Source organism: Chinchilla lanigera, unplaced genomic scaffold (assembly GCF_000276665.1).
Source record: "Chinchilla lanigera isolate Chin_1 unplaced genomic scaffold, ChiLan1.0 scaffold00131, whole genome shotgun sequence".
Taxonomy (NCBI): Eukaryota; Metazoa; Chordata; class Mammalia; order Rodentia; family Chinchillidae; genus Chinchilla; species Chinchilla lanigera.
The window spans coordinates 3,626,073-3,642,765 of record NW_004955532.1 but is presented as its reverse complement, the minus strand read 5'-3'; the positions used below and the strand labels follow the sequence as shown (position 1 = coordinate 3,642,765).

Here is a 16,693-nt window from a genome sequence, read left to right as displayed (position 1 = left end):
ATTTGTCTATTTGTTTTCCTGAGAAACTATTTTGTAGACAATAATATGTAAAATGATAACCATTGATAATTTCCTACCATTTTGTCTGTAATTTGCTAAGTCCCCCCTATTATTATGTTATCCTTCTTTTATTCTTTAAAATAAAAAAAAAAAGAAAACTACTGTACTGTGAAAAAGAAGAAAAGATATTCATTGTTCTTGGATAGGCAGAATCAATATAGTGACAATGGTTATATTCCCAAAATTGCTATACAGATTTAATACAATCCTAATCAAAATACTACTAGCATACCTCACAGAACTAGAGAAAACAATCCTAAAATTCATTGGAACCAGAAGAGATCTAGAAAAGCAAAAGCAATTCTGGGCAACACAGCCAAAGCAGAGGGCATCCCTGACCTAAAATTACAAAGCTACTGTGATAAAAACAGCATGATATTTGCAAAAAAACAGACCTGAGGATCGGTGGAACTGATTAGAAGACAGAGAAACAATTCCAAGTACACTCCGCCACCTTATCTGTGACAAAGGAGCCCAAAACCTTCACCAGAAGAAAGATAGCCTCTTTAATAAATAGTGCTGGGAAAACTGGCTCTGCACATGCCAAAGATTAAAATTGGAACCATAGCTTTCTCCATAGTCTAAACTAAAATCAAAATGTATCAAAGATCTAAACATTAAAACAGAAACACTTAAAATACTAGAAGATAGGATAGGTAAAACTCTTGAAGATTTAGATATATGCAAAGAATTTATGAACAAAACCCTAATCACACAGGAAATATTACAAAGAATCAACAACTGGGATCACATCATATTAAAAAGCTTGCCCGGTGTGGTGGCTCACACCTGTGATCCTAGCACTCAGGAGGCTGAGGTAAGAGGATCCTTGTGAGTTTGAGGCCAGTCTGAACTGCATAGTGAAACTTTGTCTCAAAAAAAAAACAAAAAACAAACAAACAAACAAACAAACAAACTTTTCCCAGTAAAAGAAACCACCAATAAAGTGTAACAAAGTGAAGAGACAACTCACAGAATGCAAAACATTTTTACTAGCTGTTCTTTGAATAAAAGATTGTAATACCTAGTATATATAAAAAACTAAAAAAAATCAGACCCCCCCAAATTTAAATACCCAATCCAAAAATGGGCATCTGAAATGAATAGACACTTCTCAGATGAAGAAGTACAGACAGAAAATAAATAACAGAAAGAAAGTTCAGAAAAGAATATTTTTTTATTGGTTATTTAGATGCAAATTAGAACAACATGGAGATCCCATCACATTACAAAAAGAATGGCTGTAATCAAGCTATCAGCCAGGGCTGGGGATTTAGCTCAGTGGCACAGTGCCTGCCTGGCAAGTGTGTGGTCGTGAGTTCGATTCCTGGTACAGAAAAAGGAAAAAAAGAGAGAAAAGAACAGACAGATACTAATCAAACAATCAACCAGTAGCAATGCTGGTTGGGCGGTGGGAAAAAGGGAACCCTTCTCCACTGCTAGTGGGAGTGTGGACTGGTGCAAGCGTTATGGAAATCAGCGCGGAGATTCCTCAAAAAACTAAAACTAGAGGTTCCACTTGACCCAGCCATTCCTCTTCTTGGTATCTTCCCAAAGGAGTTAAAAGCATGTATTACTACAGCAATACATGCATGCCCACGTTTATAGCAGTGCAATTGGTAAGAGCTAAATCTTGGAAACAGTCCATATGGTCATCAACAGATGGGTGGATACAGAAGATGTGTTTGTTTGTTTTTTTCTTTTTACAATGAGTACTACATTGTCATAAAGAAGGATAAACGAGACATTTTTGATAAATGGATGCACCTTGAGAACATAATTTTTAACACATGTGTGTCTGAAATAAATCAGACACACATGTTTAAATATCATGTTATTTCTCCTGTGTGAGAAACCCAAAGGGTAAGTAAGGACAAAATGTGTGACAGACACTGAGAAGTAGGAAGAAAATGTCCAAATGGGAAGAGGAGCAAAGGAGCGGGGAGGGAAAGGGATGGGAGGCTTAGGGATGAAAATACTAAAGGCAAAAACAAAAAACTACAGAACAGATGGAAACAATAGAAAGTTTTGTCAGTGGGGAGGGGAAGAAGGATTGCGGGGGAAGGAGGAAGGGCAGTGGGAAGGAAGAATTAAAGTATATTATGTACAAGTACGAATTCCCTATGATGATCGTTACGTATGTTAACAGTGTACCGGTAGGGGTCAGGTGTAGCTCGGTGGCACAGCACCTGCCTGGCAAGCACAAGGTCCTGAGTTCAGTTCCTGGTACTCCCCACCAAAAAAAGTGTACCAGTAAAATTAATTTTATACTTGATCTTAGCCAAAAGGCCAAGAAGTGATTAAAATTAATTAAAAACAAAACAAAACAGAGGCTAGGGATTTAGCTCAGCAGCACAGCGCCTGCCTGGCAAGCACGAGGTCGTGAGTTTGATTCCCGGTACCTCAAAAACAAAACAAAACAAAACAAACAAAAAATGTGTGCTACCACGCCCAGCTGGAACAGGCTCTTGACAGCAGAAGTGCGCGGAGCTGCCATTTGCAGCCCTGGTCATAACTCCACCTCTGAGGACACGCGGAACCTGGAGCTTGGGCAACCACGGAACCTGGGGGTCTCCAAGCAGAACCAGAGCTCAGCCAGTGCTCGAGGGCCACTCTACCAGCCCACGCCAGTCCCACTCTTCTCCATGTGACCTTGCCGGTGGCCCGTGTCTCTGGAACTTCAGACTAACGGGTCAGAGCCCCTGAGAACTGTCACTTCCCTCCACGCTGGCTCTGTCCTTATCCTCGCATCTCCTTGGTTTTAGCACCAGCTTGCCGCCAGTCTTCTCTCTCCAGACCCGAGTCCGGGGGGAAGAGGCAGGACGGGCCCAACAGCAGCCCAGCGCCGACCGTGTACTCAGTGCAGAGTATGGTGCTTTTCCTCGAATTATCCAGTTCACCCCAGCAGACAATTACTATCCTTACCTCCACGTCACACTGAGAATGGAGGCCTAGCAAGCAGGTCTCCCGGTGCAGCAGAAGGGCCCGCTCTTACCTCCATGAAGCCCCTCCAGGCCAGCCGGCCTCTTGTCCCCGATTCTGTCACCTGCCTGGATTTGTGAGACGTGCACATTTAACGCACACACACCCAGGAAAGAGAAAGGTACTGCAGAAACAGCCCCAGACAATCTCCAACCCTGTTGCTTTGCTGATTAAGCCTCACGGGGTCCCACGCGGGCTGAGCTGGGCTGTGGGCCCGGACGAGGCCCGGACAAGACGACGTCCCTGTGGGCCACTGGCTCAGGTGGGTCACAGGCACCCTGCTCAGGCCACGTGGGTCCTGCCGCCCAGGCCCACATCTCCCTCCCTCTTCCAGTGCCCACAGCGGTTCAGAGGGGCCTGGAGGCAAGCGTGCCCAGGGTACTGTGCACACTGGGCACACAGGTGGGCAATGGTGCCCACGCAGGGAGGGCAGCGTGTCCACTCTAGAGGGAGGGTTAAAGTCTTCAAGTTTTATTGTGCCAGAGACTCCTTTGAATCTGGTGAGATTTATGGACCTCTTCATTTTAAGCATTTCTTTTGTGGTGCTGGGGATTAAGCCTAGGCCCTCATGCCTGCTGGTGAGTGCTGTACCTCGGAGCCTCGGCACCAGCCTCCACAATAATGTGTCCCTGCCAGGCACGGTGGTGCACGCCTATAATCCCAGCACTCGGGAGGCTGAGGCAGGAAGATCACTGTGAGTTTGAGGCCAGCCTGGGCTACACAGTGAGACCCTGTCTCAAAAAAATATGCACCCCCATCCCCTGGAGCTACAGGCAAAGGCTTCCAAGGCTTTGTTTCTTTTGTTTTGTCCTGTGGGGCTGGAGATGGAACCCCGGGCCTTGTGCATAGCAAGCAAACACTCTATATCCACAGCCCGAGAAATGATTTATTTACTTACTGGCTTTTTGAAATAGGGTCTCACGACGTAGTTCAGGCTGACCTTGAACTCACTCTGCAGCCTCAAACTCATGGTGTGTTGGTCTATAATCGTTTCTGTCCAGGGTGACAGGTCCCGAGAACGAGGTACTTGCGGATGAATAGAAAAGCAAGAGAAATAAAGAAAACAAGAGAGGCAAAATTCTGGGATTTTGGGGGCCGCAGCCTCTCGGACTGAAGCCCCGATTACCATTTTCAGTAACGTTTTATTGAGAAAGAACAAAGGATGCAGCAGTGCAAATGGGAGGATATCACCGGTTTAGCAAGGACAGTACAACTCAGTATCACGTAAATAAGACTTGACTAGTTAGCCATCATGTTATCATTCCTTCGGACATATCGCAGCAAAGCATCTTGTGTTGTCCCATGGCTTTCCACAGGAACACAGGTTCTGCAATCTTTTCCTCTCCACCAATGCTTCTGCTAAACTTCCTCCGGAACCCAACAACCATGGCTTGGTCAGGCCCGAGGTAATACATTGAAAGAGTAACTAAAGAATGTCCTTCTCCACAGTGGTGATCCTCCTGCCTCAGCCTCCTGAGTGCTGGGATGCACAGGTATGCATCACAAAGGATTTTCATGTGCAGGGAAAGAAGCCCACAAATTATGATGAATGCATAAGACAGACTTATACAGCAGTTCATAATAAGGTTTCATTGATGAAGAGGAGTAGAAGGCAAGGGAGAAAGAAAAATGTTATCCCTAAAGGAAAACTATCCTAGTGCAGATGACTGGCCTTACCACCCACTCCACTGAGAAGATACGCAGGTCAGTGGCTCCAGGTCACGGCCCGTCCGGCTCCTGCAGAGGTTTCCTCAGGTCACAGCCAAGCAGGGCCCCTCATCCCGTCACCGCCTCCCTCCCCTGGCAGCTGGGATTTTGCTCTAGGCCCGCCCCTATCATTCCCCTAGCAGTCCTGCGCGGCTTCCGACCACCTTCGAATCGGCCTTTCCCATCGCACTGCGGCTGCCTCTCACTCTGCCGCCGTCACAGCAGTGATAAAACCGGGTCCCGTGCCGACGTCACTGCTCACGCTGCAGGAGCTGTGGGGGCGGCTGCCCCGCTGGAAGGCCACAGGGCAGGGCAGCGCGGTGTTTACACAGCTGTCACAGCCCCTCGGCCAGCCCCGCCGCGCTCACCTCTCCATCTGAAGGACGCAGCAGCCAAACCTCCTCCTGTCCCAGCTGCTGGTCTCACCTCCCCCACGCCCTGGGCCGAGGCCCTGACTCACACCTCCCTGCTGCAGTGCCTGCCTCTGCCCCCAGCCGCTGCATCCTCGCTCAGCACCCCACAAGGTCTCCTGCAGAGACCCTCCTCTCCAACCTCAGCTGCTGCTTCCCTGGCACTACTTCATCTGCCCGCACGCAGGCCTGCTCTTCACTCCCTGCCCGTGCCCGCAAGAGTTCTCCCTCTCTCCTCAGGAACGTTCAGGAAGGGTCTTCTGTGTGTCCAGCCTCGACAACTCCCTTTCCTCGCACTGTGCTCTCTAGCACTCTCACCACTCTGTGAACCCGCCTCGCCGCAGTGAGTTCATTTGTAGGTGTTTATTAAGCTCCTGCTCTTCATCAGGAGCTGTCAGGCAGCAGGAAAATGGAAGTGACCAAATCAGTCCCAGACGCGGGGCACTGTGACCAGGGACACAAATAACATAATTAGAGTCTGGGAGAGTTCTATGACAAAGACAGAATGAGAGGACATACTTATTGGGAAGATGCGATGAAGGGTCTCTATTTTAGACTGCGTAGTCCAGGGAGGCCTCTACAGGAAAAAGCACACACTGGAAGAACAAGAAGGGGCACACCAGGTCAAGGGGACAGAAGTGCAAAGGCCCTGAGGCAACAAGAAGACATTTGTGCTTGGGCGGAAAGAAGGAAGTCCCTGGGTTTGGACACAAGGAGAGTTTGCCAGGGCCAGGGGAGGTAATTTATGCAAGGAGACTCTCCTTGCAGGATTTCAGGGGCAGGATCCAGCGTGTATCTTTAAAAACGAGCCTCAGGCCCCTCTGCCTTGTGGAAATGAGCAGAGAGGGCAACCAAGTTGTTAGAAGTGGATGCCTCCTCAGAAGGTCAGTTCACAGCTCCGGGTCTGAAAAGCAGCATCGGATCACCACCCGCTCCGCAGCAAAACAACAAACACCGGGGCTGGGGACTTAGCCCAGAGGCACAGCGCTCGCCTGGTAAGCGCAAGGTCGTGAGTTCGATTCCCGGTAGCGGGAAAAAAAAACAAACAACAAGCCAGCGCCCGGCTCCTCCCCAGTCCGCCTCATCTCGGTAAACAGCGCTGCTCTTGCCGCCTCCCTCTCCCTCCGCTCTGCACTCAGTCTGCTCTCGCCCCGTCCACCGCCGTCTCCAGGCAGCCGTCGTCTTCCCCACGGTGTTCGCGGCCCGTGACCGCTCTGCATTTACTGTGAACCCCGGGGCAAGGGCTCCAACTTGTGACCGTCCTGCCTCAATCTCCCGAGGGTGGGGAATTACAAGGGTGGTCTACCCTCTCTTCCTTCCCTAGAGTTTATTCTCCACGCAGGAGCCAGAAGCGCTTTTTAAGAACACAGACTTCCTGGCACACCCCTCGCCTTCACTATCTTTAACGATTGGAAACTGAGGACAACCGGAAGGGGCGGGGCCAGACTCAGCCTCCATCCGGCTTGTAGCCCTTCTGAGCTTCGGAACCTTTCTTTCAGGTAATGGGGGAAGCTTTTCCATAGTAATTTCCGGCGTCGTCGGCTCTTTTTCCCGTGCTGCACTGCGGGCTTTCTCTTCTTCTTCCGGTTCCAGGCGCTTGGCAGCTCCGGCCTACGGTAAGTTTTAAACGCTGGCCATCCGGTGCCATCCGCGACTCACGGGGCGCCGCGGACCGCGGGTTTTGGGGTGCTGGCCGCGGGGAGGAAAGGAAGACGGGCGGTGTGGCTGTGGGGAGTGGAAGCTGCGGGGCGGGGATGTTGCTCCGAAATCCTCAGGGGGATGTATGGTAGGGCGAGGAAGCGGCCGTTCAGCCTTGCGAGTTGGGCGAGAGTTGGTCTCGGATCATCGTCTGCTGCGTTTGAGAGGCAGGGGCTGGCCTCGGGTCGCGCAGCGCAGTCGAGGCATTCGGAGTCTGCCCGGTGTCTGGCCTCCTGTTGCGCCACGTCCGGGCGGCAGGCGTTCCCCAGCCTGGCGCCCCGCAGTTCTCATCTCCGCTCTTGTCTTGCAGGTGCAGGAATGGCCAAGTCCAAGAACCACACCACGCACAACCAGTGTAAGTGTCGGGGCCGCGAGCGCGTGCCCTGCCGAGGACTGGTTTAGGGACAGGAGCGTGTAGCCGGGGGCACAGTCCGTTGTCCCCTTGGAGCTGATGCTGTTTTTAGCCAGAATCTTGAGGCTGTGGATTTGGCAGCCGGGCGGGGATCCTGTTGTGAACTCGCAGGTTTTTGCGTTCACTGGTAGGGTCTCGGGCAGTCCTGATCTGGGAAATAATGGTTTCCTCTGGTGGGTGGGATTAGTAGACGAAGCCCCTTTTTAAGACAGGGTCTTGCTTGGTTTCCCGGGCTGACCTTGCACTTGCAGCCTTTACAGCTCAGCTGCCGGGACTGCTGGGATTCACGTCTGGCCTAAGTACCTTTTCTTTCCTTCCACAGCCCGAAAATGGCACAGAAATGGCATCAAGAAACCCCGGTCGCAAAGATACGAATCTCTGAAGGGGGTGAGTATGCGCACCGAAGCTCGTGAAGTGCCCCTCGGCTCCGGCTCCGCCGCGAGTACGGCTCACTGTCCCTGACTTCCGTGGTCTGCTGACACCCACGGTTCCTCTCTCTGCCTTGCTGGACGCGTGATAAAGCTTCCCTTGGCTTTCTCCTGCTTCAGCCAGAGCCCTTAACAGAAGTAATCTTACCTGTGTGCCGGGCGCTCTCATCCTTCTAGTCCACGTTTAGCAGCCTGTGACATCGGCCTGACCCAGTACGGGGCTTGGAGGGTGCTGTCCTCCCTGTCGGGGTTCTGAGGATAAGCTGAGAAGGCTGTAAGATCTTTGGTGTAAAACTGTTGGGCTCACTTGGTATTTCACAGTTTTTAAAGGGGGAGGGAGCATCCCTGAGGAAATTTCAGGAGAAATACTTAGCCAAACTCGTACTGTAGGGAAGTTAATGCCCTACAGTCCGGAAGAGGGCAGCCTTCCTCATTCTGTCTGCAGTAGTGTTTGCCTATTAACGGCTTTGGGAATGTCTTTACACCCTTAGCAAGGTAGAGTATTGGCTCCTTCGGGTAAGTGGTATGTCTGGAAATAGTTTTAAGGGGTTGGATATGGTGATGTTTTTATAAAAGTAGGTGCTCTTACTGGAAAGGGACACAGGATGACTTGGGGGCTCTTACATTACAGTTGAGTAGTCTGGGCTCCTGTGCAGAAGGAAAGAATTGCCAAGTGTACGTAGGTAGTAAGTAGCCACATTTGTTGAAGATGATGGGATGGTGGCGGGAACAGGGAGAAGGGTGAAGGGGAAAGGGGCGAAAGAGAAAAGGGCCTTAGCTCAGGCTTCCGGTGTTACAGGGTCACACACCACTACTCAGGGTGCCTCCCGCTGTCTCGCTCACTGACGTCAGCAATCTGCTCGCCTTCCTAAGCTTAAACCTGATCTTTAGGGTAGTCTTGTGTTTGTGGTTGAATGGAGAGAAGGGAGGTGGCTCATACAACTTCCCTGTCTTAGGGTTATGGAACCTTGGATAATCATTAGGGTGGCGTGTGTTTAATTCCTTTTTTTTGGTACCAGGAACTGAACTCGGGACCTTGCGCTTGCCAGGCAGGTGCTGTGCCGCTGAGCTAGATCCCTGGCAGGTGTAGTGTTTACAGTTGAACAAAGGGAAGGGAGCAGCTCGGCTCCTTTGTTTCTAACTGTACTAACAGCTGCCACCTGTACCTTTCCTCTTTCCCAGGTAGATCCCAAGTTCCTGAGGAATATGCGTTTTGCCAAGAAGCACAACAAGAAGGGCTTCAAGAAGATGCAGGCAAACAATGCCAAGGCCATGAGTGCACGCGCTGAGGCTATCAAGGCCCTCCTCAAGCCCAAGGAGGTCAAGCCCAAGATCCCAAAGGGTTTGAACCGCAAGCTCACTCGACTTGCCTATATCGCCCACCCCAAGCTTGGGAAGCGTATCCGTGCCCGCATTGCCAAGGGTCGCAGGCCTTGCCGGCCAAAGGCCCAGGCTCCAACCAAGGCCCAGGATCCAACCAAGGCCCAGGATCCAGCCAAGGCCCAGGATCCAGCCAAGGTCCAGGATCCAACCAAGGCCCAGGCCCCAGCCCAGGCTCAGGCCCCAGCCAAGGCCCAGGCCCCAGCCCAGGCTCAGGCCCCAGCCAAGGCCCAGGCCCCAGCCAAGGCCCAGGCCCCAGCCAAGGCCAAGGCTCCCAAAGGTGCCCAGGCCCCTGTGAAGGCTCCACAGTAAAAGCCTCTGTCTGTCCATGTGAGGACAGAAGGACTGGTGTGACCCCTGGGCTGCCATCTGTGGGGGGCTGGTGTCCTCTTGTACTCTGTACAAATAAACCTGAGGTAGGATCTGTTAGCTTGAGTCTGTCATCAGGGGCTGGTGGTGGAGTTGCTGGCTCGTTTGGGAAGGAAGAATACAGCCTTCTGTTAATGGCCGGATGGGTGTCAGTGAGGGAGCAGGGCCCTGGAGTGCAGAAGGAGGGACCTGGTAAGTGGGAATGTTCGGGGTTGGGGAGCGGGGTGCCTGGCTTGTGAATGTGAACTGGGTACCTGCGGAGGAAAGGAGGAAATCTCAACACCCTGAGGCAGTACTGGTGAAGCTTTTAGAGGCCGAGCACCAAATTGCCACTTCCAAAAGTCCCAACATTGCAGTTAAACCTGAATACTGAGCATTTAGTTTATAAAAAATAACTACATTAACATCTGTCTTCAACACAGTAAGACATGGTGGCCAGCACTGCCTTGAGGGAAGGCCCTGTTGACCTCCACTCCAGCCTGACCAGTCAGTGCTGCACCTGGGCTGGGTTGTGTGGTTCCTCCAGTGATAGGGACCAGGGAAGGCAGAGCTGTGGTGAAACTACCTTACATGACTGTGTCGTTTGCTTCACGCAGGACATCCGTCCTCACGGCAGTCCGTGGAGCAAGTAGTGAATAAGGACACTTGCGGAGGTGTTCTGTAGGGAGTGCCAACCCGGCAGCAAGAGCCTGTAGTCCTGGCATTCTCAGGCTGAGATGGGAGGGCCACAGATTCAAGTCCCTAAGCAACCTGGTGCTTAGCGAGACCCTGTCTCAAAAAGGCTGGGCGTGTACAGCGCAGAGGCCATGGGTTGAATTCCCAGTGCTGTAAAGAAAACTGCTATGCCAAAAGCAGGCACAGCCTATGGCTTAGGATCCCTCTACTCATAAAATAGGTGTAACTGTTTTGTTAATACAGGTGACTAAAAAGGGATAGAAGTAGCATTGAACCCAGGTGGCCTGGGAGCCCCGGGAACTGTGGTTTAGATTGCCTGACCAAGCCAGGGACTGTTCCCTGTGGGGGGCCCTCTGACCTTGTCAGTATGTATCAAATGGAAGTGCTGGGTCTTCAGAAGCAAGCAGGTTTTGTGTCCTTAGGTTACTTGGCCCTGTCGGCAAGGCCTGTGTGCTGGGGCCCTGGAGTAGCGGTGCGGAGGTTCTTTCCTGTCCTGCTGTGAGAGGGACTTGACTAGGCATGGCTCTTCGTAGGCCTGCTGGCAGTGAAGCTTGTTTGCATTTCTAGTGCAACATGTGTCAAAGGGCCTGTGTGAGGGTTCAGTGACTAAGCAGGTCAGATCCCTGGTGCCTTGCCAACAGGCCCAGGACTTATTTCTGGCCACAAGTACATGCTTAAGCCATTCCTCCCTGTCTCCTCCTTTACATGGAGGTCTGGACTGATGAAAAGGAACAGTCTTACTTGGGGCCATGGCTGACTTGGCCCTCCCTGCAGACCTACCAAGGCTGTTTCAGCACAGTGCTCTATATGAAAAGCTGCCAGAAGACCAAAGAAGCAAACAAAACTGGGATTGTAGGAACAGTTTATTGTGAGGCCTGTCTTGGGCAGTAGCAGACAGACAGGAGGGTCCTCACACCTGCTGAGGCAGGAGGAAGGTGCTTATGTGCTGAGCAGGACAGCCTAAAACCAACCTTCTCAAGAAGGACTAATACGGGCTGGGGACGCAGCTCTGGCGGAACTCTTGCCTAGCACGTGCAATGCCCTAGGCTGCATCCGTAGCATCCCCCACACAAACATATCCAATGTTGGTTAGGCAGACTATTGGCAATGGTGGTTCATCCTGTAGGGTTTGGACTGGCAGGGTCACCTGGCAGGCAAAAGGATGGTTACTACCAAGACGGCTGGCTGTAGTCATCAAACTGGATTCCTGCAAACACGGAGACTAAAGCCCAACTCCTGGGCCCATCCACACATACTGATCCATGACCACTGACCTGTCTGCTGGGAACAGAATAAATACCTGGTCTACCAGGGCCCCTGCTCCCCACACCAGAGCCCACGGGTTTTGAGAAAACACATGAACCACAGCAAAGCATTCCTATCTTATAAGCTGTCCCACTAATGGCAGGGCCCAGCTGGCCCCATTCTGGTCCTGCCCTAGGGTACCAAGTATACCTCCAAGAAAATAGGAGTACCCTGAGGTGTTTATCTTGGTACTGGCTTTGGAAGGGAACAGTCCCCAGCTGCACAGGTCAGATTTCAGCTTGGCGGCCATGGAGCACGGGAACTAAGGCTCCTCATTGGCGGGCAGGTGTGGCTCAGCGTTACTGGACCATATGTCATGGCAGGGGGTACAGGGTACTGTGGGCCAGTAGGCAAGGACCCGGAGCCAGGGTCACAGCGTCTGTGAAAAGGATGGTGACAGCACATCAGCAGAGAAGTGAGGACCCCTCTGTGCGTGTCTGCACTTAGAACTTCCAAGTGCAGCTTCCGTCCGCACAGATTAACTGGGCAGGGGAAGAGGAAGTCCTTGCCCTGGTCAGGGTGGAAGCCCCAGGGCAGGGGCCAGGGGCCTGGGGCTCAGTGGTCAGTGGGCAGGGCAGGCACACTAGCCAGGGCGGGCAGCAGGCGTGTGTATATGTCAATGCCCCGGAGGAACACAGCCTCATGCAGCCGCTCGTCATGGTCGTGCAGCAGCACCGGTGTACGGTTCATGGGTGAGAAGCCCAGAGCCGGGACCCCCGCCTGCGGAGTTGAGAAGGAGCTGTCAGGAAGGCAGCGTTCGAGCCAGCCCCCTGCCCACACTGGCGCCTCGGCAGCTCACCGCACGGAGATAGCGGCTGTCGGTGGCAGCAGGGAAGATCTCCAGCTCCAGGGCGAGGTTCCTGCAGAGGCAAGTGCCCCACGAGTGGGCGTGGTGGTAAGGGCCCAGGGAGAAGTGAAGGTGGCGGGAGGCAGAGGGAAGGGAAGGGGACGAGGACAGGCTGTGGCAGGGCTGGCTGGTGTGCTCACATGTCCTTGCAGATCCCACTGAAAGCTGCCCACCAGGGGTCTGCATCGTCGGTGGAGGTCACTCGGGGCTCCGTCCATTTCTGCGGGAGGAAAAGATGGCAGGGTCAGGACAGGGCAGGGGCATGGGCAACGCCACCAGCACCTACCCTGACACCCAGGTGGCCAGTGCAGCCACAGGTCCTCAAGGCCCTAGGCCTGGGACCGTCCCTCACTCACACTTGCACTTGCCTCCTGCTCCTTCAGAGCGGTCACCACCCCTTCCAGACTGGTCACATGTGTGCATGAAATGGTCTCAAGTGCAAGGTCCAAATGAGCCCTGGACCACACGTGTGCATGCTCATATCAAAGGGATACTATGTAAATACTTGAATTGTAACTGTCTCCTTTGTGCTGAGGACCACGAGGGTGGGCACTGAGCCTAGCCCAGGGGTGACACACATCTATAATCCCAGCGCATGGGAGGCTGAAGCAGGAGGATCACCGTGAGTTCAGGGCCAGCCTGGGCTACATAATGAGTTCAACAGCAGCGTGGACTACATAATGAGTTTCTGTCTAAAAAATAATAAAATGAAAAATAAAAAAGCTTAGCGTTACTCATTTCTCTGCTGTATTCCCTAGCGCCCATAACGGCCTCTGCAGCCCAAGCCTGTTAGCTAAATGAAAGGCCTCGCGTTTAGGACAGCGCCCAGGTCACGCTGCAGGGCCCCATCTCTAGTCCCCGACTCCTCGTCACAGCTCCAAGTCCACACCTGAGCAAAGTCGAAGGTGACCCCATCGCCAGCTGCCTGGCACCATCTTTGCAGCTGCTTCTCGAAAGCCTGAGAAGGGAGACAGGCGGACCCCTCAGGCTTTCTCTGAGCCTCGGGGGCGGAACTGAGGGCCCTCTCCCTCCCTCCGCCCGAGTGGAGGGGCACCTGCAGGTCCACATCCGGCGCGATGCGGAAGTCAAAGACGGCACTCATGGTGGCGGGTACCACGTTGAGCGCCACGCCCCCCTCGATCTTCGTCAGGTTCACGCAGGTCACAGCCCCCTCCTTCAGGTGAGGCTTCGCCTGGAGCCTGAATTGGGGGAGGGGAGGACAACGGTGTAAGGAGCGCGCTCAGCTCCCCTCAGCCTCGCACACCGCCCAGAGCAGCCCTGCGCGCCCTGCGCGGCCGGCCTCACCTCCGCTTCTCCTCCTCCCGGAACGCCAGCACGGAGCTCACAACCTTGTGCTAGAAGTGGGAGGTCAGGTCTGAGAGTGTCTCAGGTCTGAGCCCCGGAACACAGCCTCCCACACACCGCCCCCGGACCACGTACCAGCTTCTCGGCGGCTGTGTCCTCAATGAAGCGCGAGCCGTGGCCTGGTCTCCCGGTGCTGGTAAACCGCACCCCTGGGAGATGGAGAGGGAGGAAGGTGCTGTCAGCCGGAGAGGCTGGGGACCCCATCAGCCCTGGGTGCCCGCCCATCCCAAGCTTCTCCTGGCAGGGCTCTGTCCCTGTCGGAGCCAGCGCGGTAGACTGGTTCCCGCTCACAGACCTTGCCGGCAGAGGAGCTCTGGAAGGGGATCCCAGGGGGAAGGGGCTAGGAGGCAGAGGCCCTGAGTGCAGGGCCTACTCAGGCCTCACCCTGCTGTGCGGCCCTTTGCAGGCCCTGCCCCTTCTGGCCCGGTCTCCCCATTGTACCGTGAGCCCCGCCGTCTGAGGCCATACTCACACCAGATAGCCCGCTCACTATAGAAGACAGTGAAGGAATCCGTGGGGTTGGCCAGGCCTGCCGGGGCGAGGTTCAGAGGGTGAGGTGAGCCAGCCCCTACTTCCCCACCCGGCTTCCTGGAGGCCTGTAAGCCTGCTCACCCTCATCCAGGGCAAAGCCCACTCTCAGGGCCTGGAACTCGGGCCGCTGCACGAATAGCTTCATGCCTTGAAAACCTCCAATTTCCTCATCTGTAAAAGTGACAGAGACTTGAGATGAGGGGACCCACCGGCAGCACAGCCTCCCCTTCCCAAACACACCTCTCCCCACCCCGCTCCTACCGGGCACGAAGGTCATGTGGATGGTTCTAGGAAAGCGGTGGCCCTCCTCCTTCAGCCGCCGCACAGCCTCCAGGTACCTGAGGGGGCACAAGCCAAAGCTGAAGAAGCTACCAGATGCTCAGGCGGGCCCAGCGGGTAGGGCCAGACAGGGCCGGCAGGACGCAGACCCGTGCCCTGGACCCTACAAGCCATGGCAGGGCCCCAGGAAGTCCCTGCTCCGGGCCTTAATCGGTCCATCGTGCAGTGGTTACAGCAGTCACGCCTGTCCAAAGTAAGGGATCAAGGTGTCCCTTGGCCTTGTTTGCTCACATGCCTGGGTCGTGGGTCAGTGCACCGTATCCGTGGGGACTCGGCAGGGGCAGGGACGAAGGACACTCACTGGATGCTGACGCTCTTCATGTCCTGGGCGCCCCTGGCATAGATGTAGCCCTCAGGATCCTTGAAGGCCTCAAAAGGGTGGTGACTCCAGTGCTCCTGGGGACAGAGAGGGAAGGGGGGCCCACCATCGAGTGGAGTGACAGGTGGGGTGTCAGAGGCACAGGAGTGCGCTGAAGAAGGCATCTGATTGCCACCCCCCATCTGTCTCCGGCCTCCCTGCCCAACCCCAGCGAAGAATCATTTCCTGGACGGAGGCTGCTGGAGTGAAGCAATGCAGTATGGATGTCAAGGGCTGGCGTGAGGGCCAGGGCCACGGGCTCCCGGAGGTCGGATCCCCAAGTCCACATCCTGGTGTCCCCAGGCACGCACACAGCACTCCACACGTACCTCGAAGACAGGCACCACATCCATGTGGGAGTTGAGTAAGACGGAGGAGAGTTTAGGGTTGGTGCCCGGCCAGGTCAGCACAACAATTACACGGCCAGGTGCCACCTAGAGAGGGTCAGGAGGGCGAGCGGTGAGCGCGGGAAAGAGGCGCCCCAGGCCCACTGTCCCTCCCGCTCGGGACCCCAGACTCACCTGCACTTTCTGACAGCTCAGACCCATCTGGAGGCCCCTCTCCTCCAGGAAGGCCACAGCAGCTCCTGGGGACACAGAGTCCTGGGGCTGCTTCCGCGTCCCCATGGCTCCCACCACCCCAGGCAGCCCCACAAGGCAGGCAGACCCTGAAATAGGCTGCTGCCTCCCCTACGTAATTCTGTATCTCTCAGGAACATATGCTTCTTCTTCTTTTTTTTTGTGGGGGGTCCTTCTGAGACAGGGTCTCACTATGCAGTTCAGGCTAGCCTTGAACTCACTTTGTAGCCCAGGCTGGTCGCGAACTCACAGTGATCCTCCTGTCTCAGCCTCACAAGTGCCGGGATTACAGGAGTGCACCACCACGTCTGGCATGAGACATTTGTTTTTGATCTATTTGTGACCCTTTGGGAAGTCCAGGGTAAAGTCTAGCGCTGGAAGCAGGTGTTATTCCTATCTTCCTTAAAAATAGGAAAATTATGGCCCAGAAATCTGAAGACTCACTATGCAGTTCTCAGCTGGAAATTACCAGGCAGGGGTCTGGACCCCACAGACAGTTCCTACAGTCACCAAGCTCGATTCCTGTGGTTGCTGGACTCTGGCCCAAGCAGGCTTCTAGGGGCCTCTCCTGGGGCTGTCTGTCCCTGACCCCACTCCTGCTCTGGGGGATCTGGGGAATGAGGGGAAACTGCTCCTTCTCACTTTTTCTTTTTTTCTTTGTTTGTGTGTGTGTGTGTGTGTGTGTGTGTGTGTGTGTGTGTGGTACTGGGGAATGAACTCAGGGCCTTTACACTGAGCTACATCACAAGTCTTTTTAATTTTTATTACTTTTTTCTTTTTCTTTTTTGGTACCAGGAATCGAACTCAGGACCTTGCGCTTGCCAGGCAGGCGCTGTGCCGCTGAGCTACATCCCCAGCCCTAACTTTATTTTTATTTTTCCTTTTTGAGACAGGGTTTCGATATGCAGTTCAGACTGGCCTTGAGCTCACTGTGTCGCCCAGGCTGGTCTCGAACTCACAAGGATCCTCCTGCCTCAGAATCCCGAGTGCTGGAATTACAGGCGTGCGCTACTACACACGGCTTTACTTTAATTTAATTCAATTTGATTTTTAATTTTGAGACAGGTGCTGAGGAAGTCCCTAAATTGCCCGGGCTAGGCTCCAACTGTCTCCCTGCCCTGAGCCTCCAGGACAGAGCGCGGCAGCAACACAGCCCTGGGGAATGGGTGGTCCGCGGCCCCGATGGACCGCGCCGCGCTGTGGGCTGCAGAGCGGGGCGCGGCCGGGGCCAGGGGGTCAGCGGCAGCCC

At 54.0% G+C, this 16,693-nt stretch overlaps 2 protein-coding genes across 3 annotated transcripts; one reads left to right on the top strand and one right to left on the bottom strand.

The window, feature by feature from the left end:
* The first annotated feature begins 6,697 nt into the window (after nt 1–6,697).
* On the top strand, nt 6,698–9,506 carry Rpl29 (ribosomal protein L29). 2 transcript variants are annotated; one of them, XM_005410341.2, is made up of 4 exons: nt 6,698–6,775; nt 7,168–7,212; nt 7,592–7,656; nt 8,880–9,506. In XM_005410341.2, the coding sequence occupies exons 2-4, from the start codon at nt 7,176–7,178 to the stop codon at nt 9,387–9,389; spliced, it is 612 nt and encodes a 203-aa protein (XP_005410398.1). In that variant the 5' UTR covers nt 6,698–6,775; nt 7,168–7,175; the 3' UTR covers nt 9,390–9,506. The 2 variants fall into 2 exon arrangements, with proteins under 2 accessions (XP_005410398.1, XP_005410399.1); XM_005410342.2 differs by lacking the exon at nt 6,698–6,775 and adding an exon at nt 6,823–6,845.
* Nucleotides 9,507–10,966: 1,460 nt separating this feature from the next.
* Acy1 (aminoacylase 1) lies at nt 10,967–15,452 on the bottom strand (the record flags this gene model as incomplete). Its single annotated transcript, XM_005410340.2, is given in 13 exon segments — nt 10,967–12,146; nt 12,226–12,286; nt 12,414–12,493; nt 13,163–13,231; nt 13,328–13,472; nt 13,579–13,628; nt 13,714–13,787; nt 14,111–14,167; nt 14,251–14,340; nt 14,431–14,507; nt 14,810–14,904; nt 15,196–15,300; nt 15,388–15,452. Coding segments are annotated over 13 exon segments (1,133 nt in total), but the record flags the coding sequence as incomplete, so codon positions are not given.
* Between the last annotated feature and the right edge of the window lie 1,241 nt (nt 15,453–16,693).

Bases quoted from the DNA above. Each gene is read 5' to 3' on its own strand.
- Rpl29 (XM_005410341.2), top strand. From the start codon at position 7,176: ATGGCCAAGTCCAAGAACCACACCACGCACAACCAGT. The intron at 7,213-7,591 runs GTAAGTGTCGGG...TTCCTTCCACAG, and splicing joins CCACACCACGCACAACCAGT to CCCGAAAATGGCACAGAAAT. The intron at 7,657-8,879 runs GTGAGTATGCGC...CCTCTTTCCCAG, and splicing joins GATACGAATCTCTGAAGGGG to GTAGATCCCAAGTTCCTGAG.